This window comes from Gobio gobio, assembly GCF_949357685.1.
Source record: "Gobio gobio genome assembly, chromosome: 7".
Lineage (NCBI taxonomy): Eukaryota > Metazoa > Chordata > Actinopteri > Cypriniformes > Gobionidae > Gobio > Gobio gobio.
The window spans coordinates 9,816,355-9,843,015 of record NC_137103.1 but is presented as its reverse complement, the minus strand read 5'-3'; the positions used below and the strand labels follow the sequence as shown (position 1 = coordinate 9,843,015).

The 26,661-nt window shown below is 37.1% G+C and overlaps 1 protein-coding gene across 1 annotated transcript; it reads right to left on the bottom strand.

Annotated features, from left to right (window-relative positions):
- Nucleotides 1–721: 721 nt before the first annotated feature.
- lnpa (limb and neural patterns a) lies at nucleotides 722–26,378 on the bottom strand. The gene is made up of 13 exons (XM_079822453.1): nucleotides 26,246–26,378; nucleotides 21,531–21,611; nucleotides 21,259–21,300; nucleotides 15,863–16,050; nucleotides 15,655–15,713; nucleotides 14,264–14,304; nucleotides 13,390–13,473; nucleotides 13,254–13,305; nucleotides 12,586–12,777; nucleotides 8,261–8,366; nucleotides 4,727–4,797; nucleotides 4,349–4,504; nucleotides 722–1,699 (listed from the first exon to the last, which is right to left on the bottom strand). The coding sequence occupies exons 2-13, from the start codon at nucleotides 21,555–21,557 to the stop codon at nucleotides 1,527–1,529; spliced, it is 1,191 nt and encodes a 396-aa protein (XP_079678579.1). The 5' UTR covers nucleotides 21,558–21,611; nucleotides 26,246–26,378; the 3' UTR covers nucleotides 722–1,526.
- Between the last annotated feature and the right edge of the window lie 283 nt (nucleotides 26,379–26,661).

Below are 26,661 nucleotides of genomic sequence, written 5' to 3'. Positions count from 1 at the left end.
TGGAATTGAGGACTTTTTTGTTTTTATTTAATCCATTTTGGAATAAGGCTGTAACATAAAATGAGTAAAAAAGTGAAGCGCTGTGAATACTTTCCAGATGCACTGTATATAATATTCACATATATAGTTAATAGGGGTATAATAGCTACACAGTTATAGCATGAAATAATATTTCAACCTATAACGTTTTATAGATGACATTTAAACAACATTTTTAGGCCTCCCACAATTCTGACTCTTTTCTTGTAATTGGAAGTTGATCAGTTCTGAGGGGGGAAAAGACAGAATATCGAGTTTATATCTTGCAACTCTGTTATAACTTATCTGAAATGCAATACAATTGTGAGATAAATTCTAATATTTTTATTGTTTTATTGCGTGCTACTGCAGAACTGTAATTTTCTTCGACCAGGTAGGCTCCGCCCACATAGCGGATGAAGACACCACATTTTGGAAGGATTGCTGATGTATTGACTCATAAATTGAAAAATTAGTGTACCTTTAATTTTCATTTAAAATAGTCACCTCTCCGTGCTGATATGCGATGGGGAAAAAAGGTTGGGGACTGTTATCAGCTGTTTTCTGTGGCTCAATCAGACGACAGCAGGTGGAGTTAGTTTAAATAGCCTCTGCCAACAAGGCGGCCTATTTGCACTTGGCGTAAGTAGACACTCAATAGGCAGTAATTATTATAAAAGCTAACAAAATCTTTAAGAACATCAGGTTTTAAAAACTTTATTTCTCATATTAATCCTTGTAGACAATAATAAAAACAGCACTGTTTTTCCACACATAATCCTATGCTTGATAATTATTTAACAATTCTTCTGCTTTTTAAATCTCGAAACAGGTCAAACATAAAAGGCACATGAGGCTGAGAACACTGAAGGGCTGTTTATGTCCTAATAAATAAGCAGACATTCCTATGGCTGTACCCGAACAGACATGTAAACACGGGAGCAATCCCTCGTTGCACAGCACCTAATGTATGCTACACTTCAAGAACAGGCACCGGGAGGATATTAATAACTATAAATATTATAAATATACTTTCCAATGATATTTTTGCATCATTACATATTGTAAATAAGAATATTAAATACATTCAGACACAAAACAGTGCTTATGTGGAGGATGAAAGGAAATGCATGTCAATAGCTGCTTTTCTTGTCAACTAAGAGGATAACAGTTATGTGCTGAACCTCCTGCAGGCTCTATTCACATAACATGTAAACAAAGACAGAATGTTGTTTGCTTATTAAACTCAGTAATGTAACTATTACAGACGCGTTAATAATAATTCTACCCAAAAAAGTAACCCTCGCAAAAATCGCTGACCCATTAACTTATCGCTTCTACTTAGCTTTACTAACTTATCAAATAACACTGCAATATAACATGTAGAAATTAAAACAGAAAGATACAAATAAACTAAAGGTAAAGAATAAGGAAAACCAATGCCACATGCATACACACACACACACACGACGGACAGCCTTAGGTTTATATTGGCAAACTCTCTCCGTCTACTCCACTTCCATGGCGGACACCTCGTGCTCGTTCTCTGGTTTGTCAGGGAGATCAGTGTGTGGCTCTGGATCTGCATCTGGATCTGCATCTGGATCTGCGGGCTTCTTCTCTTCTGTGTGCTGCTCTTCAGCTTCTGCGCTCACATGCCCTGGACTGGCTGCTTTACCCTCTGATGAACAAACCAAACAAGTGCGTGTTAGTGCAGTCTATTCACTGCGAAGAGGGGCATATCATTGATTTTAAAATGGATGGTTTTAAAATAATCAATGTAAACCTAACATTCACAAATCAAAGCTTCACCTAAGTCCACCCTGGTAGAGAACCCATGGTTATGACAACAAAACCACAGAGAAGTAGTTACATTTATACATTTTTTAGTGCATGAAAAGGGTGAACATGGTACTGTTTAAAGTTTTGTGGAAATATTTTTATAATTAAAAAAAAAAAATTCTACATTTTTAATATTTCTGTGGTCAAATCTGTATTTTCAGCATTATTACTCCAGTCTTCAGTGTCACATGATCCTTCAGAAATCCCTAAGAAATGTTTCTTGAGCAGCAAATCATCATATATTATCAATGTTGAAAACAGTGCTGCTTCATATTTAGGATTCTTTAATGAAAGCTCAAAATAGACTGCTGAACTGTAGCAGATGCATCACAGGGCTCCAGACTAACTTTTTTCACTAGGCACAATGGCCCCCAACTGAAAATTTTAGGGGCACAACCAGAAAATTTAGGGGCGCACACCGTAAAACAACATGCTAACCAAATCTACTAATTTCCACTGTATCAGTAATAGGGATGGGTATCGTTAAGGTTAACGGTATTACTACTTTTACCGATACTGCTTATCGATCCGGTACTTTAACGGTATTCTTATCGGTTCTTTTTATTATACTGCATTTTTTTTTCTTCTGATGATCACCGCACACTTCACTTACCCTCGCATTGCACTTTATTAAAAGGTGTCTATTGTTATTTATCTGCTATGTTATAGAGTCTTGCACCTAAGCATTTCACTGCCTGTACACTTGTGTATATGATACGTGACAATAAAAGAGAATTTAATTCTCTTTAAAAAAAGAGAATTTTAACTCTTTTTAAAAAAAGAGAACAAAATTAACGAATCCTTTCATTAAAAAAAAGAAGTGACCCCCAACTTTAATTAATCACATTTGTCTGTATTTAATCATGATTAATAAAACTTAACATTAAAGTTAATATATTTTTATATTGTAATAATTTCATATTTAATAGCCAAATTAATGTAGAAACAAACTTAAACAAATATTTTAAATATACGCTACCGTCTTACTGGCCGTCATTCATAAAAAGATGACACTTATCACTGATACCAATACCGCTTCTGGTGTCTATGAAACTTATTTATTTTCTCAATTTTAGCCATTAAATATAGACATTCAGCATTACAGTATAATTAAAAGCTATCTTTTTTTTGTGCATTAGGCTTCATATACATTTTTTTAATTTAAGTGAACAATCTTCACATAAAACCTTTATAATAAATGTCACATTTACCTGCCCTTCAGTATCAATGACTCTATTTCTATTGGCCCAGTCAGACGGTTCAGATTTTTACTTTCCGTCAAAATGCAAAAAAGAAATTGATCTTGTTGTTGACCCATGTAACCTTGTAAACAATGCTTTAAGATTAAGTAGGTCTAAAAATTGAATAAAGTTATTAAACACTTCACAGTCTCCACTGCATTACTGAAATTATTATTGAAATATAGGTTAATCCTTATGAAAGCTACAAAAGTTATTCAGTCAAGAGCAGTGAGCGATCTATGTCTTTTGTTGTTTGACATAAAGTGACAGCAGCCTAATAAACCTGCTGATGTCTGTCATTTAAAGAGCTGCCGGACATTACGCGGATCTGACACGCATCCCATTCTCACAACTCTTTACTTTCATTTAAGGCTTAATTTAACTCGACAAAACGGGCATTTTTGGCATAATTGTGTGTGTTTTTGTCTGTTCAAGCGCTGTCTGAAATGACTTTGTGCACAAGTTGTGTGTGTGTGTGTCTCACAGACATGATTAAAAGCATTTGCGATTAAAAATTGATTAAAGCATTTGCATGAATAAGAGTGGGGCACACACACACACGTGTGTATACAAAGGCCCTTCTAAAACAAGTAAGGAATAATGAACAGTCAGCCAAATATCCATTTACCAGGAAACGTACAAAGTACAAAATTATTACAATGCGGAAATTAAAATACCGCTCATAAAAAAACAAGAATATTCACAACAAACCAGCAACCAGAGGGTGGAAAAAAAGGTTAAAATGAAAAAACATTAAAAATAAAATGTTTTACATTTTTAAATAAATGTAGCTATAACTAAATTCCAGAATCAAACACTCAATGTATCATCAGTCATCAATTGCCATTGACTGAGCACATAATAACAGGAGAGAGAGCAAGACAGAAGTGTGTGTGTGTGTGTGTGTGTGCACGAGTGTGTGTGAGCGGCAGGTAGAGACACAGGGTAAAGCCCTACTAACTAGGCAGCACTGTGGGGGGGGATACAAGACTCTAAAGCCTTTAATCACCTCACAGATCTGCTCTCAGTACATCAGCAAATGTCCTCTCGGAGGGCACGAGCAGCAGGGACTCACACACACACACACACACACACACACACACTAAACCTGCTGTAAACAAACCCACCCCTTCTAAAATCAAACCCTTTAATACTGTGCATAAGTCCTCACGCCTCTCAGAATATCAGGCGCATCTAAACATCACCTCCTCCTGCTGCTCAGGTGAACTCTGGTGGAGATCTGGTACCTGGGGCAGGTGGAGAGCTAGACAGGTCTGTCTCCATGGCAACAGCAGGGGGGTCTTGGCTCATCTTGGTTTCTGCGTTGAATTCTGGGAGACGTGGGGCCTGGGGACGTGTCTTCCGGGCCGGGTTCAGGAAATAACAGTAGGCACATCTGAATGCTAAAACATTGGTGATAAAAAAACAAAAAACAAACTCAACTTATCTGAAATGATCCTTAGACACATGATTATGAAAATAAACATGCAGCTCATTAACAATTTGTGAACCATCAGAGGGGGGACGCATGAGCTCCTGTTTACACTGCAAAAACATCTTACAAGTCCTCTTTATGCCTTAAAGAGCTCAGTGACCAACCGGACAGCGTTTGCTCTGAATCTTACCAATATATTCAAACTCCTCCTTTAGAGCCATGCCATTATGAGACAAACACTGCTGGCATATCAGAGCATATCTGCAATCAAAAGAGAACAATTACTTTGGCTTTGAGTTAGTAGATACATTAAGTCTAAGGATGTAAGAGACCACATTAAATTAAAATCCGCCATATTTACACTGGTCTTAAGGTCCTTTCACACTGGACGCGATTTTGACGTACGAATAATTTGCGCAATGGTTTTATTTTTCGATCAGCTGTTTGTATAACGAGTGCTTCCACACCGAACGCGAAAGTGCTGTGGCGAAAAAACTATGTTTATTTTTTTTGTTTGTTTCAATGTCGATTTTTTTAAACTCTTCAGCCAAATCACATACACGGAAACAAAAGGTGACGAAATGTCCAGTTGATGTCATTAGCTATTCAATCAACATTAACCTTTGCCAGGTATCGCATTTCTCAAGAGATTACAGCTGTAGTTGTAGTAGGGCTGGGCGATAAAACGATAACGATATGTATCGCGATAGACACGTAATCGATATCAATAAAAAATGCGTTCGATAATTTTTTTCTTTGTCGGAAGAAACCAGAGGTTGCGAAGCAAGTTTGGTTGCATAAACAAAGGCACTGGCTCTCTGGGAACCAAGCGACGTAGGGAGTGACAGGCTAACAGCCAATCATGTAACTGGATCCAGTTTAGTTGCGCCATATCGTTGTCTCGTGTTGGATTCATTCTTCTTTAAACAGATCAGGCGTGGAGTGATAAGTGGAAAATGAGTGCCGCAGTGAGCGAGGAAATTGTTGATAAAAATTGTTGGATTTTATAAGTCTGACTGTAGTCAGACTAATGTCGTCTGCAAGACTGTCGTCCCCACCAAGACCACAAACTTGTTTTACCAGCCTTGTTTATACTTTCGTCTGGTTCCGCAGCGCAAGCCTCCGCTGACAGCATGCGCGCCTCGTTTGTTTGGGGACGTGTTTATACTCGACGCGCTCACTGTTGTGCTATTCTTGACTTTGGGTGAATCTGAAATCGCCCCCTAAACCCTCAATCACTATTGCCTACTTTAGTCCACTGATACAGTTCACTTGAAGGAGTGAATGAAGACGAGTGAGTGAATTCAGACAGTCGCTGTGTGTACATCGGCTGTACACTCGTTATTGCGGTGCATTGTGGGATAGAATGAGTGCACTCAATAACGTCCACTATGGTTTCGGACACCACTACAAATGGCCGTCCCCTCAAATAATGCCCTATATAGGGTATAGGGGCGATTTCGGATTCAGTCTTTGAAACGCATGGAGAGGTAATGTTACTCCGCATCAATGCCTTATGACAAAGTATCTAAACGGTAACAGTTACAAAGAAATAATGGAGGAACTGCACCTTAATGTTAAGAGGTAATTGTTAAGTGATCATTTAGACTTGTGTTTATATTTTAATTATTTGAGCGTTTTCCATGGTTGTGTTGACATTTCTGCCTTTATAACGGAGGGGATTATAATCAGAGGAAGGTAACGTTTAAAATAAAAATGTTTAAAATGTAAAATATTTTTCTCCTGGTCCTTATTTTAAATAGGTCATAAAAATATAAATAATTATTGATATCGACTGATATGAAACACTTATATCGTGATACAGTTTTCAGCCATATCGCCCAGCCCTAAGTTGTAGTTTTAGCTGTACAGATGCAGTTGTGTTTGCCCACTGTAGGCTACAGACAACGATAACATTACCTTTGAGTTAAAACTCGTTGATTTTTTTCTAAACCTAATTGTGTCCACGACTATGGAAAATGAATGCGTTAATCACTTAAATGATTACATTGTGACTGAACTGGAAACACAGCTGCTCCGGATCGATTGTTTCCTGAAGTGTGTGTGTGTCTCGTCAGATGCGGTGCTACTGTCTCTGGAGGAGCTCCTCAAATTGTCCCACGGACATTTGAAAGTAAGTGCGGAACCGGCCATGATAAAGTTAGCTCCTGTATAAGATTAGCATACTCCCTGTCTCCCAGACTCTCTGTTCTTTAAGAGGCCCAAAACCCAAAAACTTATTTTCTGTCTTTTAAATAAAATGAAAAGCTCATCTTCACTGGATGAAGTGTCCGAGTTTTCTCAGCTGACGTTGCAAAGGGTTTGAGCTCTGAAACGTCACAAATTCGTGTCGCGGCTGATGTGAATGGTTTTGACGTGAACTATTCGCACACAAAATATTCGCTTTTCCCTTACGCGTCCGGTGTGAAAGGGCCTTTATTGTGCACAATACATCAGTCTACACTCGTGATAGTGATGCTTGTAATCAAAACTAATAATTGATTAGATTTTTTTTTTTTAATAACCAACCACCTGCCAAACAATGACTATGTTTACATATGCAGCAATAATCAGAGTAAAGACTTAATCGCAGTAAGAAGTTTACATGACATGTTCAAAACTCTTCACTCCTGTTTGCATGCAATTGTTTGTGTGCTCGGACATGCACTGATGCCGTGTGTTTACCCTCTACTCCAAATCTCTGAACTCCTCAACAACTCGCTGCGCAGTCTCTGCTACAGATCTTCATCCAGAGACGGTGTGAAGAACATGGCATCGTTATGTTCATCACGGCACAGAATGATATCCAATCCATTGTTTATCGGCTTTAATATAGCGGCCAAATGTTCTTATCAGGCCAATAACAACAACATTAAAAATTAACAAATATCAGCCGATACCGATTTGGTGGCGATATATTGTGCATCCCTAATTAACCAATTCATCATTTGTGCTGTGGAGTATGCAGAAAAAGGCGCATACTCCACCCATTATCTGAATAATGGTAACTGCATGTGAACGGGAGTGAAGGGGTCATGTAAACAAAACAAAAAAACAGCATATAAAAATGGTAAAAATCCACTCAATCACTTTTTTGTTATAATTGTCATAAATCAAAAGCAGTCTCTTCAAACGAGCAGATTCAGATTCCTCCCTACAATGATGTCATTGTAGGGAAAAGCCCCGCCCACAGCTGGTGACTATCTGCTCATTAGCATAGACACACCCCTGAGTGACTCCGGTTCGAACAATGTAAGACTGAATACCACTACTGACAGTTTCTGAATTTTTCAGTGTGTGAGATTGTCCTGTTTTGTTGTTGCCGGTATACCGGAGCATGAGCTCTTGAAGCTCCGCCCTCTTCTTGAAAGGGGGCAGGGAGCACCAGCTCATTTGCATGAAAATGGACACAAAAACGGCACATTTTGCGAACCCCTATAAAAGTGGCAATTTTAACATGCTATAAAAATGATCTGTGGGGAAACTTCACATACACACTCTAGGGACATCTGAGACTTATTTTACATCTTGTAAAATGGGGGCATAATAGGTCCCCTTTAATTTAGAGCGTAATTCAGCTAAAATTATCTTTATTCTTTGGGCTTGGCTGAACTGCAGCTGAACTCGGCATTATACGGTGATCTTTCTTTTTCAGAAATCATATCACACCTTGATTCTGCTCCGTGTAAAGATATAAATCATGATTTCAGGATAGACCATTCACCTGTTCTGAGGTCCATCACCCACTAGGTACTCAATGACCCTGTCCATGGCACCTCGCTCTCTGGGGAGGACGGGTCTGGCCAGCGGAGGACCCGGAGGGTGCATTCCTGCGAACACACACACACACACACACACACACGTCAGTGCACACAGCAGACATGTGGCAGTATCTGTGGCTCAGTGCTGCATGGCCGATGATGAATGATAAGAGGGACAGCTTTTAATAACGACACTGATATGGACCTCCCTCCTCATGCCCGCTGTGATCCATACTCATAATTAATATAATTTAACATCAAGAGCAATCATAGCGAGAAGACTGGTCATTTCTGCCAGACTTGGCATAGTCAGGAATCCCTGCTGCTTACTCATTTACCAGCATATGGAGACGCCGCAGTGGGCCAAGGTGCTTTTCACTTCCAATTTCTTGCTAAAGGTGTTTGCTTGAACAGGGCCCAGATCTGTTCACACACAGTAAAGCTCACGTGCTGAACACAGCAGGGGCCGTGTCACCTGTCAATCACTGCTAACAGGTGTTCGTAGACTGGAGATCAAACGGGAAAGCTAGAATATCTATAAAATAAAGTTAAAACACAACGCTCTAGTGTAATTTTAGTATTATTTATATACTAATACAGCAATTAATAAGATTTTCAATTACCATTTACTTTACTTGTTTTAGCTTTAATTTTACATTTGAATATTATTGGTAATTTTGGAACGTGCTTCAGTCAGTATATAACTTAAAATGACAAGCTCTACTCACACCTTGGCAATAGAAATCGCCATTGGCTAGTACATTTTTTGTTTACTCGCCAGACTGATATACTATTTTATTTATATTAGTCCTGTCAAATCAATTAATCGCGATTAACCGCATTCAAAATAAAAGCTTGTGTTTACATAATGTGTGTACTGTGTATAATTATTTTGTGTATATAAATACACACACGTATATATTCAAGAAATGTTTAAAAAAAAAAAAAAAATATATATATATATATATATATGTGTGTGTGTGTGTGTGTGTGTGTGTGTGTGTGTGTGTGTGTGTGTGTGTGTTCAAATATACATAATTATACACAGTATAAACACACACGCATATATTATGTAAACAAACTTTTTGATTAATCGTTGGACAGAGAGAATATGAGCGATAGAGATATATATACAGTTTACTATTTATAATATAATATAAATGGTATATTAATATATAATATTTTTATTTAACTTAGGACTGGTGGTGGTGCTTAAGATATTGTTGGTCATTCAGTGTTTCTGTAAAAAATGATAATAGTAATAGATAATAGTAATTATTCATAAGATAATACTTCTACTAATTCTACTACTAATAAGAAAATACAACATAAGGATTGATGAGCTGCAGGGTTCATGAATTTTAAATCACGTTGTCTGCATTCGCTCAAACTGATTTGCTGAAATCAAGACAGTGAAGGTAATAGATGAGCACCAGCCAATGAGATTGCCGTTTGTGCATTAGTCCCGCATAATACCACGATATTATGTTTGCAATAGACTGCTTTAAAGCAAACAGCTTTACAGTATTAAATATAAAACAGTCAGTTTCATGGAATGGACTATGCACTTTCTGTTGTTAAATAGTTTAGAAATTAAAACCTGCTATTCTGTGAACCTTTAAAACATACACACATAAAGAATCCTTTACTATTTCCCTTTACTTGGATTGTACAAAATAGTGATTAGTGATCTAAATGGTACTGTATTAATTAAATAAAATAGATACTTGTCAGGTTATGCATATGGTTGTTTTCTTTATTCTTTTAAATGAGATCTTAAAAAAAAAAAAAAAAAAAAAAAAAAAAAAAGACATAGCTATATATCGTATTGTAACCAATGTATCGTGATACGCATTGTATCGCCAGATTCTTGGCAATACACAGCCCTAGAAAATATATCTATGCTAGACTTATTCTTAGCCTTTAACACACACTGGTGAGTAAAATCTAAGCATTTATTAGCCAATGGCTAATGATAGATATTTAGTCGCCAGGAGTGAAGATTTACTCGCATATGCGAGAGATTTATAAGCATATGCGATTATGCTTATGAGATTAGAGGGTTGAGAGGGTATGAGTGTTGGCAAGCACATATTTTTGGTTAAATAAAAAAAAAAACACAATTATATATATCATATACATCGCCACAAAAGTTTAATCCTTGCCAATTCAAACATTCAAGCGCAAGACGCGAAAGTGAGCTTGTTACTTGCGTGCTGTGAGGAAAGTTTTGGGTGCACAATCATCCGATGTGTGCAAATTCTAAACTGAGCTCTCTAGCACATCGTCTTGCACTTGAGTGGACAAATTCACACAAAATTAAGTTGAATTAAACAAACATTGACCAAAAACAGTTGAAAAAGTAATGAATTGTGTAATGTGTAACAGTATCAGTATATTCGCTCCGTGCCTAGTTTTGCTACTGCCGTCTGTGTTTTTAAAAGTAAATCAAACAACTGACAATGTAAACAATATAATAATCTCACTGCTCTTCAGCTGAGACACTTCAGATATGCACAGTTCACCATGATGGTTTTTAGAGCTGCAACTAACGATTATTTTTTCTGTCGACTAATCTAGCGATTATTTTTTCGATTAGTCGACTAATCTAACGATTATTTTTCCGGATTGATTTTATGCTTTTTTTTTACTGATTATTGCATTTCAAAGAGGGTAGTGAATTTGTATATTATTTTAACATGAAATCAATGAATGATGACAATATTAATTGTATTTCAGGAAGGGTAGTGTACATAGTATGCCATTTTATAATGAAATGTATGGACACAAGAAGCATTTTAAACATCATGTATAATGATACTATTCATCATAAAATGTATACAGAGTAGGCCTAATTAGGAAAAGTTGTTTACTATAGTAGTTGAGTATGATTTACTTATTGATTTGTGTCAATAGTAAACGAAAATGCGCATGTATTTATCTGCAAAAGGTTCACATACAGGAGCTTTCATCATAGTTTTAATGTATAACTAGTCGTTTATTTTGAAGATATACATGTGCATAAACAACGACTAAAGCTGCCAGAAGTTTTTGTCCAAATTTCAAAGACATATTTAAATGATTAAAGCTAGAGGCATATCTTAACTTTAATGTTACTTTAATCATGTAAACTACCTATATACAGCATGTTATTATGCATATGTGTTTGGGACAGAGGGGAACCAGGTCGCATTGACAGGAGATATATGCAGCCCATAATAAATAAAGGCACGAGACGTACTGGGGTCGAAGAAGAACCCCGGAAAATGTGACCGAATGTTGCAATACACGCGCCACGGTTCAGCTGCGCGAGAGAACACTGGCTGCAGGGTTGCCAGGTTTTGACAACAAAACCCACCCATTCGTTACTCAAAACTAGCCCAAAACAAGCCCAATCGCGTTTCGGGGAGGTTCTCCGGTAAACATCGCGTTCGGGGGGTTAAATATGTAGGGTTTTTTTAGGTTTTCAGGGCTGCCTGCTAAAATTCTCATTCCCGGGGATAAATATCACATAATTGGGATCGCTTCAACCCGCGGACATGAAACAACAGTGTAGCAACAGTGTAGAAGTAGCCCAATTCCGCGGAAAAAACTCGGTCTTGGCAACACTGACTGGCAGTGTGAAAGCTCTCGCTCTCCACGCGCACAGCTCCTGCTCTGCCACCGCGCGCAGTGTGAAACCGGCGTTACTGAGCGAACAAAGCACAGTTTTATTCGGCTTCTGTTTAAAGTACTCCCACACTTTTGAATGTCGCGGTCTGGCTTTATATGATAAATTATCATTTTCACTATGCCCGGGAGCAGAAGCCGCCATTATTCTAGATCTTCTGTTCTATTCTAAAAACGTAAATAATGTGCCGCCGACGCGTCGACGTGCGTATTTTCGTAGTCGACGTCACGCGTCGTTGCAGCCCTAATGGTTTTGAATGGCTTGAAATATGACTGGAATCACAATATTTAAAATATAAAAGAATTCTCGATTATCGGCCAACCGATATTTTCATTTCATTGCTAGCTATATTGTATGTGATTTCGCTTGTAATTTGATTATTTGTTATTTTATTACTAACTGTTTACTTGTCTTTAATAATGTTTCAAATTTACATTAGTCAGGCTAGTAGTTTTAGGGGTGGTATCGAAATTGGAATTGAGAATTGTGTATTTTCACTGGTGACGGTACATTTTCTTAAGCCACCGGTAGGTGTGGTAAAAAGTTTTAGGCCCTGCAGGTCTCTGTTAAACCACCATTACCAGCCCATCAGACACCGAGTGAGGACGTGAGACTCACCCATCCCTGGAGAAAGACTGCCAGCCGGGGTCCCAGGCCTCCTGATCAGACCTTGTGGTGTTGAGGTAGTCAGACCCTTTTCAGGTGGCCCACCCGGGGCAGACAGTGGAGTAGGGGGGACGCCGGGGGCAGATACCGGCCCGGGAGGTGGACGTCCAGCAGGACGAGGGGTCACAAGCCTCTGACGCAGCTCTGAGCAGAAAATGACATGATTCTGACAGTCAAACGCAAGAAAACTCCCCCAGTCAAGTCTTTATTCAGAGGCCAAAAAGTGCAAAAACAAAAAGGTTTTGATATCACATGATCAGCATCTACGTAAATTACGCACCTGATCTCATTCATATAATTTTTATTTTACCACGTTAACCATTACCCTAAATATATTTTGATGAGTATATAAGATTACATGTATAGGAAAAGTCATCAAAAATATACATTCCAGATATAGAGTTGCCAACAAAACAGTCCGTTCCTCAAATGAATTTGGTTTCATCATAATGACTCCCAAATTATAAAAGCGAAACTTCGTTTCACACTTTGCTCTGATGATGCTGCACACTTGGTTTTTCTTTCATCAGTAAGAAAGTTATTTATCTTAATAATGACATGCACATGGGTCAATTGTGATTTCATATTGATTTTAGAGGGGGAAGGATTCGTTCGCTCACCTTGGCCTTGTCTTGGAGTCGCCGGTGGTCCAATGGGCTGAGCTTCTAACTCCTTCAGAGGAAACAAAACCAAAACATTAATCCACCACATGTGTGCAAATAGATTTATTTGCAGATTTAAGAATAATGCACTTACAAGCTTTTTCTTAGAGTCTGGGTCGAACCGTTCCAGAATCAGCTTGGCATTTTTGTAGGTTTCAGTTTCCATTACCTGTTCAAGCTGTGTAAGAAAACATTACAATCAGATAACCACAATCACATCAATTGACTAACAATGAAAACATATTTGTTAAAAATCTAAAAAAAAAAAAAAAACATTTCAATGTATGACATCAGTCCACATCTGCTTAATTTTTGAGTTCAAGTGCAGAAAGAAACCCAGTCCGTTTTCTCACCGTCTTCTGTTTGTTTTCATTTTAAAACTTCATTTCAGGGAAAGAGCAAATAGTGCTAATTATTTAACTTTAATGAATAGAATAATTACAAGCCCTACTGCGATAATGGGGAGTGCGAAAATCCATCAGCTGTAATTATTGAAAGTTATTAGACATGACAGTGGATGACAAGCAATTTCTCAGATTTATTTCCTCCCATCACTAAACACTATTAATTTAAAGACAAGTCGTTAGCTAAGCACTTTACCAAGTAAAGTCTTTGTGCCAATTACCCGCTGTCTTCATTGATTTCAGATTATTTATTAAGAGCAGAAATGATCTCTTTCTCTCCCTGACAGCAGAGAGGCGCAATATGATGAAAGCAGAACAGGATGTTGTTGTGCTAACATTAGTATAGGGCTAACTAGCTCATACAGGAAGAGAGAAGATCTCTGACTGGGTGAAATGACTACCTCATCACTCATATTCAAAAATCCTGACATTTAATGAGAGGGCCTGCACTCGAGCATCTCTTAAGTGCTCTATACATGTATGAAAACAGACACAAACCAGCCCAAAATTAACTACACACCAGGAAGTGACATTCAAAGAAAGACACTGCTACTGATTACTCACTATTTTCTTTTTCTCTGCTTTCAGATCTTCTAATTTTTCATCTAAGATGCAAAAAAATTAAAAGCACAAAAATGAATGCGTAGATATTATTAAAGACCCGTTCACACCAAGGACGAGAACTATAATGATAACGATAAATATTTAGTTCTAAAAATCGTTCTAAACAGGGCTTGACATTAACTTTTTTGCTCACCAGCCTCTGTGACAAGTGGTTTTCTAAAGTTACTAGCCACTCAGCATTTTCACTGGCCACAATGTTTGACATAAAAACTGCCATATAGATATTTTGAATATCTCATAATTTGTCAGCAGGTTTATTAGGCTGCTGTCACTTTAAGACCTGACGCACGGATCCATTATACTGTTACACAAGCGTTTTCTTTCTCAACTGTTTACATTCACTTACAACAGAACTGACTGTGTTTACGTGAAGACTCGCCAAGACCAGCATTTTGACATTATTTTGTGTGTATTTGACTGTTTAAGTGCAATAGGCAGCGAAAAATAACTCGATTTAGTACTGAGAGGCGGCTTTATGTGCCACACTTTGGGTGTGTGAACAAAATCTGCGGGAATGAGTGAAATTACATGCAATACGCCAAAAATTCAAGAATTGTGGCTAACAGGAGTGACTTTTACACGCCACTGCTGAATTACACACACATTTGGAGGGTGTTAATGTCAAGCCCTGGTTGGGGGGAAAAAAACACTAATATTGCTCATACCTAAAGGAACACGCCAATATTTTTGAAAATAGGCTCATTTTCCAAAGAACTTTTCTGCCATACCATGGGTGCAGCGGCACAATGATATAACTAAAGAAGAGTCAAGTTTTACATTGGAAAAATATTGAAAATCTTTGGTCTTTTTGAGCGAGATGCTAACGGTCTAATCAGATTCAATGAGCTATGCTAAAAAGTGCTACCACGAGACCCGGAGATCAGCTGAATGGATTCCAAAACGGTAAAACTCAACTGTTTAACTCTATGGGAGTTGGAAAATTAGCCTTTTTAAAAAAAAGAGCCGTGTTCCTTTTAGGATAGGAATTGGAATCATGATTTTGGTTTTAAACTCAAAAGAATAGCAGAAACAATATCGTTGGAATCACTTTCAGAACAATTTTTGAACGCTGATGACCGATAAAAAAAACTGACAGCCAATAAGAATCCATCCTGTTTTAAGAGCTGAAACGTTTAAAGCGGCAGATGTCAAAACGGCAGCACGCTTAGAATAAACAGACTGATATTGTCCGCTGGTATGGACGCTAATATAGTTATCATTCTTGTGTGAACGTGCCTTAATACTACGGTGTCATCATTATAGACTGAGATCAAATATAAAATTAGGTTCAAATCCAGACTTTGCTATTGGGTTCACAAGGAAATTCTTACTGTTTCTCTCCGTTCGCTTGTCGTATAAAACAATCAGCAGTTTCCTCAGGAGCCAAACTCTGCAGGAAGGAAAATCAACTCGTTTATAGTTTCATTTATAAAGTCATCAGCATTAGAAAATGTACACTTTGAATCAAAACCAACTGAACAGAATTCACTAGCATTTCTCTGATGGTCTGAACTGGACGACTGAACTAAAAGTACTTACAACACAGGAAATATCAAGAATGGTGACACCACTATTACTTTTCCTATCGTCTGCTCTGGGATGTACCAGGCGTAGACCACCATACTGGCGATCATGTACAGAAGGACTGAGTACAGCAGCAGTCTGTAAACCCATATCTTCCGCTGCTTTTGGTTCTTCTCTCTGTATTCCTCAAGGCCCTGGATATCCTGAGAGAGATCATTTAAAAACATGCAATTAGTCTCAATCAAATGGCAAATACTGCTCAGATTTGGAGTATCATTCATATTTAAATCACATTTCTGCTTTCCTACTAAAGCAGGATTTCTGCAGTTTTTATGCAGGGACATTTAAGACTTTTTAAAAAGACCTTTTTAAGACCAGGTAAAGACAATTTAAGGAACATATTGAAAGGAACAAAATGTTCTCTAAATATAAACGCCTTGGGAGAACCACAACAAGTTTTCTTAGCAACACTTCAAAGTTTGACAATACAACAGATCATTAAAACTTTGACTCATTTTACAAAAATAGTAGCTTTAATCTAGATTTTTTTTCCTGTGCAAAGGTCTAAAGAATCTTAAATCAAGATGCATTTACTGAAGATACAAAATTACAAAATATGAAGTCTTGTTTTCTGTAAAATTGATCAACATCTAGTTCTAAAACTAGAACAGATATCTGCCAATGGGCTCAGAAAAATCTATTTAATTTAAAGGGAAGTGTTCATAACTCGCGGACAGATATTTGTTCATGTTTTAAGCATAAACTCATTTAATTTTGGTCTATTTTTCAACTATTTTACATTTGCATCTCAAGTAAATGTAACTTGATTTAAGGATGTTTCTATTTTTGTCCTCTTTTCCAGTACAAACATGTAGAGGAAGACATTTATTTTGCAATGCATGCAACATTTAATGCCTTGACGATGCATTTAAGACATTCTGCTCTGAAATAAGACCTTTTAAAAGGCCTTAATTTGTGTAAGGGTGAATTAAAGAGCACCTATCATGGAATTTTGAAATGTTCCTTTCATGTAGTGTGTAACAGATCTAAGTGAACAAAAACATCCTGCAAAGTTTGAAATATGACAGTGCACCGTATATATAGTTATTTTCTTTCAAAAGTAAGAGTCGTCTCGGAGTCATTTTTAAGAATCGTTAGAAGACCGAAGCTTTTTCTCTGACTAGGTGACGTCAACTTGTCAAGTTATTTGAATACGATACGCCCACTTATTGCGCTCCAAGACGCCAGTGAAAACTAGAAAACATCATGGCCACGAGACGCTGTGTTCTGAAGTGCGACTCAAAAGCAAACTTTTCATCTGCCCAAAGATGAGCATTTGAAGACTAAGTGGCTTGAAGACAAACCATACATTGTCGCGATTGTGTGTTTATTAGTCTTCAAATGTCTCTATTTGCATGTTTCGCAATCTCAGGAAGCTTTTATTATGGACTTCTATTATGGCACATGGTTCTTCTTCGTCTGTGTGTACCATATATAAACTACATGTGCACAGAGCGCCCTCCGGCTGCCAGGATGAATTGAAAACAACACATAAGAGACTCAATCGCTCATGATTAGGCTACATCTGCGCATTTTGAGGAAGTATTGAATAAAAAAATACTCCTCTGTTTAGAAATTTGACACAGACATATGAGAATCTATCAATATTTCTCCTCATCTGCACACTTTTGAACTAAAAGCCCTGAGGGATGTTGATTTGAGTCTTCGTGAGGAGAATAGAGGAGTTTTTTTATGAATGAGATTAGCTGAGGCTCATATTACAATCAAACGGTACCGACGCGGTTTTCATATTCATAACTCCTGACACATATTAACAAATTACTGTCACTAAGACTTTGAGAATAAAACAGAGGTAAAAAATGGAAGCTTGACTCTTAGATCTTTTAAATGATGTATAGATTGACATGGTAATTACTTACATCTGACAGTCATTTGAGCTAATTTAAACAAATAAAGCTTGAGGACGAATGCGCCCTCAATCCAGTTAAAATAATTTATGGTGATGGGCGTTCCGTTTCCAAAAATATCTGCACAGACTATACCAATCACAACTGACTGGGTCATCGGACCAATCACCGCAGATTAGCGTCACGTAAAGGCGGGGTTTTGAAAAGTGAATCACTAAAGGAATCATTTGAGAATCGCTGTCAAAACAGGTAAAAATAAATGCATATTATAAGAAAACTAAAGTCTTTTTTGTCATTGCATGCATGCAAAACTGTTGTTGGGGACTTCTAAAACAATATTCGGAACATTTTAAATGCCATAATAGGTGCTCTTTAAGACTTTGGCGCCGTTTACACAACACCATTTTCAACTAAAAACAGAAAACTTTGTGGGGTTTTTTGTCATTCATTTACACGACAGCTGCATTTTGGGGGCCTGAAAACGCTATCTTTTGAAAAACGGGTTTCAAAGTGAAGTTTTTGAAATCTGTACTGTTATGGTCTCCATGTAAACTACAAAAATGCAAATTTGTGAAAACAGTGACATCATGTACGTTAGGTGTTTAGTCTATAGGCAGGTTGTGTTTCTTTACAAATTGACATCATCTACTGGCAGAATAGTCGTTTTCGCGACTCTGTGTGAACGGGGCTCATCTTGGCAAATTGTTGTTGTGTAAACGTACCCCCTTTAAGACCCGCAGAAACCCTGCTTAAGTTTCTTACTAGAAAAAGCACACTGTGTTCCTGTTTTTAAAATGGTACCTAGTACTGATGAAAACCAAGTCAAAAGTTTAAACACATTTCAGTCAAAAACAGGTCATTAATACAACCGTGTATGTGTAGACCTGTCACAATCGTGAATTTTGTGCTGATGATTAATTGTACAAATTATTACGATTAATGATTTAATTTTGTGTCACCTACAATGGTTAATCTAATGCATCGTTTTGTAGAACGTGATGTGAAGTATTGTGTTTCAGCCAGGGATATGAGGGTGTTTTCAGCAGGATCAGGTCAACAAAAACAACATGCATGACAGCCTAAGGTCACCAAATTACTACAAACTTCAAAGAGTCCTGCAGCATACAGTAAGTGTGGAAGGAAGACTTGTCAAAACATACATCAAATCTCCATGACCCAAATACCCAAAGCAGAACTTGAGACGCAAAATTGATTTACCTGAGCACAGATCTTTTAGTGATACAAATTGGGTCAAACGAGTTTAGGACAAATCACATGTCTCAGGCTTCTAAACAGTAAATGTACAAAAAGAAGTTACTCATATAAAACTCAGCCAAGCCCTAAGAAATGCCAAGCGGACAGACCTCTCTCAGTGAGGTAGTACCGAATAACCCCAACTAGTGTTAGACTGATATATCGGGCCGATATTTGCGATTTTTACGTGTATCGGCCGATTCAAGGCTGCTGCGTTCGCCGATATTTTTTTCCCTGTATTATTTACAGACAGGCGTCCACAGGGCAGCTCTCACCGTCTTCAAACTGTCTTGCTCTCCCTCCCTCGCGCATATTAATCAAAATCAATTGAGAATTGACACGATGGTAAAAGGTCGAAAAACCGAAGTTTCACGTGGAGCATTGGGAGATTTTTTCCTGAATTACCGCTGGTGTTGCTCTACAAGAGATTAAGTTGTTGTTGTTTAAGTTGACCGTTGTTACGTTTTTTTTTTTTCTAAGCAAACATTTAACCCAACCGCTGGGTCAAAACAACCCAATTGCTGGGTTAGTCCATATTCAACCCAACTTGGGTTATTTTTAACCCAACATTTTTTAGAGTGTAACCATTAAATGAATAGGTTGTAAATAGTTTTAAAATTAAGTATAGTACAGTCAGTGTGCACTTTATTATGCTGCTTGCTTGTTGCTACTGTGTGCAATAGTGTAATTATTTTATTTATGCTTAAATATTTATTTTCAGAATTTATTTTCACCACTGAACTCTTTTTTTTTCTTGTTCTACCTCACCTGTTTTTACTATTTGTTAAATATTGTTTTTTTTTAGTTCAATAAATGTTCCTTTTTTAAATTGTAAATTTTAAATTGTTATCATCATGATCATTGTGTCATTTTTATGATGTAAATTGAGGGAGCAAAAGCAGGCTCCAAATATCGGCAACCGTATCGCTCATCGGCTAAGGCTGATGAAAAAAAAAAAAAAACGGTATCGGCACTAAAAAATCCATATCGGTCGATCCCCAACCCCAACCTAAAATATCTAATGACAGTTAAACACAGGACCTGTACTGTTGCAGACACTTGTGTCTGTCTGTAATGTGGTGTTATTCTTTGAGCCATGACAAAACACCTTGTTTTTTTGTGCTTGTTTGTAATTTCGCCCAACATTGTGTTTATATATTAATAATATGAATAATAATTATTAAGAATTATTCCTAAAAATATTAAACAATAAGAAATTTTACTATTTTAATAATTTCATTATTAAAAATAAAGAGTATTTAAGAATAAATAACAATATAATAAGAACATTAATAATAATAATAATAATAATAATAATAATGTTTATTTTACAGAAAAAAAAATCATGTTAACATGCAGGCAGCTGAAACTTCACATTAGTACATAAGTAATATATAAAATCCCTAATGTGGACAAAGGCATCAAGCTATCATAGCTGAATAAAAAGATAGAAACGCTTTTCCTGATTAAACATGAAGACAATAAACACCCGACTGCGACAATATATGGTGTATTAAAGTTCTTCAAGCCTTCTCGGGTATTTTCATAATAGTAAAGTATATTTATAATTCAAATGCAAAGCTAATTACAAAATATAGCCTTTATCGCTGTATAGAATACTATAAAATAATATATAGTCTGTGATAAGAGGCCACATCAGCTCACCAAAGGAAGTTATTTCAAAAACTCGACTGACGTTATGAAGGAAGTTGGGAGTAAAAACATGTTATTAAACATTGTCTTTTGTTGGACAACAGGTTTATGAACACCTTGCATTACAAGTTTGGGGAGATGTTTGACACGTGTTGCTTTTTCAAATGCACATTTTAAGTGACTGAAACAGCATATATTTATTGAATTAAAACTAAGACAAAACTTTTAATTTTGATTAATCATTCAGCCCTGTGTCCTCATAAACTTTAAACAAAATAACTTCCCCTCCCTCTTGCTCTGATGACTTGTTTACTGGCGAGAGGGCGGGGCAACCTGTCACTCACATGAGATCATCGACCAATAGCAAACCACAGCCATCCAATCAATGGACGAAATCAAGCCCCCACCTACATTTGTTCTTGTTTGAGAAGTCGTTTCACTCATATAGATCACAATAGGGAAGAAAAGGCTATTGCAACTTCTGCAAAGGTCACCTTCAATGTCAGAAAAATAATGTCCTACAACACGCAGAATGAGGGATGGCAGAAAATGGTTGAAACTCATGCAGTTTTATACCTTATCAAGACCCTCCAAGACCTCTACGGTGGACGGCTTGGCCTGTGAAAGGACACACGAGAGTTAGCAACAATAAAGCAAGCTCTCACCAAGAGTAAAACAAACTTGGCAAATTTAGATTTTTATGTACCTTAGTATTAGTGAGACTTTAAAGCATTCGAGACAGACAACAGCAGTAAGAAACCATACATTTGTGCCATTTCTCAAGCCACAATATTCAAATCAAATAGCAGGCTACATCCTACAAGTTTGAGTGATTGAAGCACATTTACCCTCCACCGAGACACCACAGCGCCCATCTTGTGAGGGCAGTCCTTCTCGCTAAGCTGTTACTCCACACCAAAGCCGGACACCTGTTCACAATAAAGGGAACCGCTTCATTCAGCAATAACAACAATATTAAAGTTACAAACAAGATCATGATAGACGTTTTCCACTTGATGAGATATGAGGATTAGAGAACAGATTATAAAGACTTTATAAAGGATTTCATTACAAATATTTGGACACTTAAGTCACACTAAAGCCGGGTTTTCCACCGCAGGAACTTTCCCTAGGAACTAGGGACTTTGGGGTGCGTTTCGACCGCAGGAACCAGGGTCTAAATGAAGTTCCGGGTAAATATTTCCCCCTCAAAACGGCCTTGCTCGCGAGGTAGTACTTTTTAAAAGTTCAGGAACCTTCGGGGGTGGGACTTGTGCGCTGAACATGCTGATTGGTAGAGCTCACGCAGCATTTTATTTCAACATAAAAGTCTGTTGTGGTGCACGCAGTAAGAGTTGTTTGCTATTCGAATCAACAATGGAGTTTAAAAAATACGACTGATGGACCGGCGACGAGGTTCAGGCTTTATTAAGTTTTTGTGGAGGACGAAATCCAGTGGGCTCTGGAAAGTCGCGTGCGGTCATATACGTCACCGGGCTAATCTTCACGGTACTAGACCGCGATAGAAACACAGACAGCAGCAGATCTGGGGCAAAAAAATAATTCTTGGAAGTAAGTTCCTGGAACAAATTGTTCTGGGTAATTTTGGTGAAAACAGGGTTTTACAAATATATTAGGGCTGTCATGATTCCTTGATTAAATTTGGCTGAGTAGTCGAATTTTAAAAATCCTTGATTGCCATTTACCCTGGTTGTTCGTACGTATTAATGTAATGTAATGTAATGTAATGTAATGTAATGTAATGTAATGTGTATATATACGACACGGGTAAATGGCAATCGAGGATTTTTAAAATTCGAATAGTAAAATTTTTTTAAATGCATGCAACATTTAATTAAATGTCATTTGGCCAATAATAAACAAGGATTTGATCTGCTGTAAAGTGTAACAACAAAAATCACAAGGCCGCTGGCGCCCTCTGCAGGCATTTTTATAATAGCTAATGTACGCAAGTAGATTGTTTATTTTATGTCAATTATATCATGTATTTTAACAGTGTTGTTCTATAAAACCATACGATTACCACATTTGTGTTTGTATTGTACTATTTTTATTACCACAAAAAAAATCTGATGACTCGATCATCAAAATAATCATTAGTGACAGCACTAGTATGAATTTTGCTGCATTCAAAAAATGAAGCAAGTTGCATCTTCAAACAAATGCACAATAGCACATCTCAAAATTGGGAAGATTGCGATTCAGATCATGGATTGTGATTGATTGTTGTAAGATCGTGATATGAAATGTTGGTATATATTGGTCTCAGAATCATGAATATTTTTATTCTGGTGTCACCACTGTCCTGCATTGGGTTACCAGCACCAAGTCCACATATATTCATTTCCACCCCCATTGTAATACCAAATTTAGTGTTTTAAATCAACAGTAGACTCTTTTGTTAACCTGTAACCATGTCTTGACTTGGAGTATCGCAATAATTGAGTATTGCAATAATATAGTATTGTGGTATCAAAGCGTGACATGAGGGTATCGTTACACCCCTACTGTTATTATGTATTTAAGTCGTTTTAAAAGCTGTTTGATTAGGTCTATTTTTATTGCCATCGTCAAAATTACAGAGCAATTACTCAATTATAAAAATAATTGCTAGTGACAGCCAGTGTTGGTGGGAACGTATTACAAGTAACTTGAGTTACATAATCAGATTACCTCAAGTAACTAGTAAAGTAACGCATTACTTTTAAAATATATCAAAATATCTGAGTTCAAAAAAATAATTCAAGTTACTTTTTCACATTTATTAGACTGACATCTCTCTTCTGTCCCCACGTTGAGAAAAATATTTATTAGACTGACATCTCTCTTCTGTCCCAATGTTGAGAAAAATCGAGAGTAAGAGATCAGAGGTGTTGTGTGTGAAAAGGTTATCGTAGTTATAGAGTAAATGTGAGCATTTACTTGCACAATAAAGATTCAGTAGATTCCTCAAAATGAATAAAATCAGTCAAATTCTAAATCAGAATACTATGCAAACCTCCAATAATTAATTATTAAATAAAATATTTTATGCATTTAATAATTTAATCTTACTTTATTGACCAATGTCTTGCTTCTGACCTTAGATTATTCAGTTTGGTATAAAAAAAAAAAAACAAACAGAAAAAGACAAACGTGCCCAGGCCAGAAAAAGTAACACAAAAGTAACGCAACGCATTACTTTTCTTAGAAAGTAACGCAATTAGTTACTTTTTAAGGGAGTAACGCAAAATTGTAATGCATTACTTTTCAAAGTAACTTTCCCCAACACTGATGACAGCCCTAGTAGGATTTTGTTGCATTATGTAAAAAAAAAATGAAAACAGTTGCATCTTCAAACAAATACTACTTGAGTTTCCTCAGAACCAACTACACTTTTCTGATCCATTTTTAATGCAGGTTTCAAGTAGGGCTGAAACTAGAGCCCGACCGATAAAGGATTTTTAAGGCCGATACGGATACAAATATTTGGTGATTTAAAAATTCGATTTGTCGGGCCAATATACATTTAAACATTTTTTTTTTTAAACACGTAAAAAAACTTAAACAGATTTCCCTTACATTAGTTATTTGTAGTTATTCATGATCCCTCAGCCTCTCTAAAATAATATGATAAAGCATTTTAAAAATAAACTTGTTTTATTGTCACAACAGAACAGGGGAACATAAATACTACTTAAAGGGTTAGTTCACCCAAAAATGAAAATTCTGTCATTAATTACTTACCCTCATGTCGTTCGACACCCGTCAGACCTCCGTTCATCTTCAGAACACAAATGAAGATATTTTAGTGTAAATCTGATGCTCTGAAAGGCCTCCATTGGCACAATGGCACGGTTCACTCTCAAGACCCTTAAAAGACACTAAAGACGCCGTTACAAAGTCCATCTCACTACAGTGGTTCTAAAATAACTTTATGAATCGGCGAGAATAGTTTTTGTGCGCAAAAAAACCCTAAATAACGACTTATATAGTGATGACGATTTCAAAACACTGCATCATGAAGCTTCAAAGCGTTATGAATCAGTGAGTCGAATGATGATTCGGATCGCGTGTCAAACCGCCAAACTGCTGAAATTTGGCGATTCAAACTGCTGAATCGACTCACTGATTCATAACGCTTCGAAGCTTCATGAGGCCGTGTTTTGAAATCGTCATCACTATATAAGTCGTTATTTAGGGTTTTTTTGCGCACAAAAACTATTCTAGCCGATTCATAAAGTTATTTTAGAAGCACTGTAGTGAGATGGACTTTGTAACGACGTCTTTAGTAGCTTTTTAAGGGTCTTGAGAGTGAACCGTGCCATTGAGCCAATGGAGGCCTTTCAGAGCCATCAGATTTACACTAAAATATCTTCATTTGTGTTCTGAAGATGAACGGAGGTCTGACAGGTGTCCAACGACATGAGGGTAAGAAATTAATGACAGAATTTTCATTTTTGGGTGAACTAACCCTAAAATGTATAAAAACTATAAAACGCTAACACTCATAATGTGTTTGCGTGGTGTTTCGTCCATTTTTATAATTTTTTTTAAATGTTAATTTATCAGCCATCATAAATGCAGATACAGATAGCTTCGAAAAATGCCTAATATCGGCCCGCCGATATATCGGTCGGGCTCTAGCAGGAAAAACATGTAAATTAGGCGATTTGTGTGGATTGCATCTTTTTGCATCCAACTGTTGATGTTCAAAATTAGATTAGCTATTCCATTAAACATGAAATAACCACTAGATTAATCGATTGAAAAAAAATAATAATTGTAACTTCCGGCACTAGTCAAGATCCTATCAGAGAAAAGTCCTATCAAAGCAACAACAGGTGTAGAAGATCACATTTACTATCAACACTAGTGTTTGTAGTGTTGTGTTTTATAATTAACCACACAAACCTTTTGTTAATGCTTCGATTGAAAAAAAGTGCACTCGCTGTTTACAATCAAAACCCATTTATATTTAGTTTTCTGATGCAATGGCTTTCATAAATAGTGGTTTGAATGCGCGCGCACACACACACACACACACACACACATGTTGAAGCCTGTATCTGGCACGAGCAGGGTTAAGATGCTCAGAGATATCAGATATCACCACAGCTCACCAAAATCTGGAGGCTCTGGAAAGTAACAAGACACTCCTCCTCTATTTTAAACTGCAGAGTTCTCAAGGGCCCTCAATCTCACAGACAGTAAAGAGTGCAAGAATCAGACCCATGAAAGTCACTTTATTCAGGACTTCATTCAGCCTCACCCTTCAGAGGAACTTCAGGAAAAGTCCACTGCGACGCGTTAATGCGCACTTCATACAATGCGACTCAAAAACGTATTAATCTCATGAAAACATCGCTTTAAATGTGATATCAAATAGTAAACTCGCAGACTAGAACCGCAGGAATACTTCATTGAAGAGGAATCACTTTAAGACAGTCTAACTCGCTGATAGAGCAGGCGACATTTTGTGTTCTCTTTCATGCACGCACTACTACGCAGCTTGTATGTGCATAACCACGCCGAAAACCGCACATAATTTAAGACGCCTTACCCGTGAACTCGAAATCCAGCAGTGACCTGCGTTTTTATTCCTCTACTTCAGCGGTAGACGTCATCAAACTGCTCCCACAAGCCCCCGCGCCACGGACTTCCTCTCCTTCACCGCTCTGTGTCACGTGGTCAAACACTTGAGTTCTCTCAAAGCGCGGGAAAATGGAATGGACTTCACGCCGCGCTTCCGGGAAGTTCATGACACAACGAAAGCAAAGCATATTTAACAAATATTAACGTGTTTTACGTCTATTATACATTTTGATAGAACTAATAATACAAAATACGAAATAATAATATTTGAAAACCTGCTGTTATTGTATTTGAAAGGGGGAAAAAAAAGTTTAAACGCTGTAAAAGTGATGTTTGTGGAAATGTTGCATTCAACAGGCTTTTTTTTTCATTTCAAGACATTAA

Excerpts from the sequence above, each read along its gene's own strand:
- lnpa (XM_079822453.1), bottom strand. The coding sequence starts at position 21,557 with ATGGGCGCTGTGGTGTCTCGGTGGAGG. Across the intron at positions 4,505-4,726 it reads GGAGGAGTTTGAATATATTG|CATTCAGATGTGCCTACTGT; the intron begins GTAAGATTCAGA and ends CCAATGTTTTAG. Across the intron at positions 1,700-4,348 it reads TAGCTCTCCACCTGCCCCAG|AGGGTAAAGCAGCCAGTCCA; the intron begins GTACCAGATCTC and ends TTTGTTCATCAG.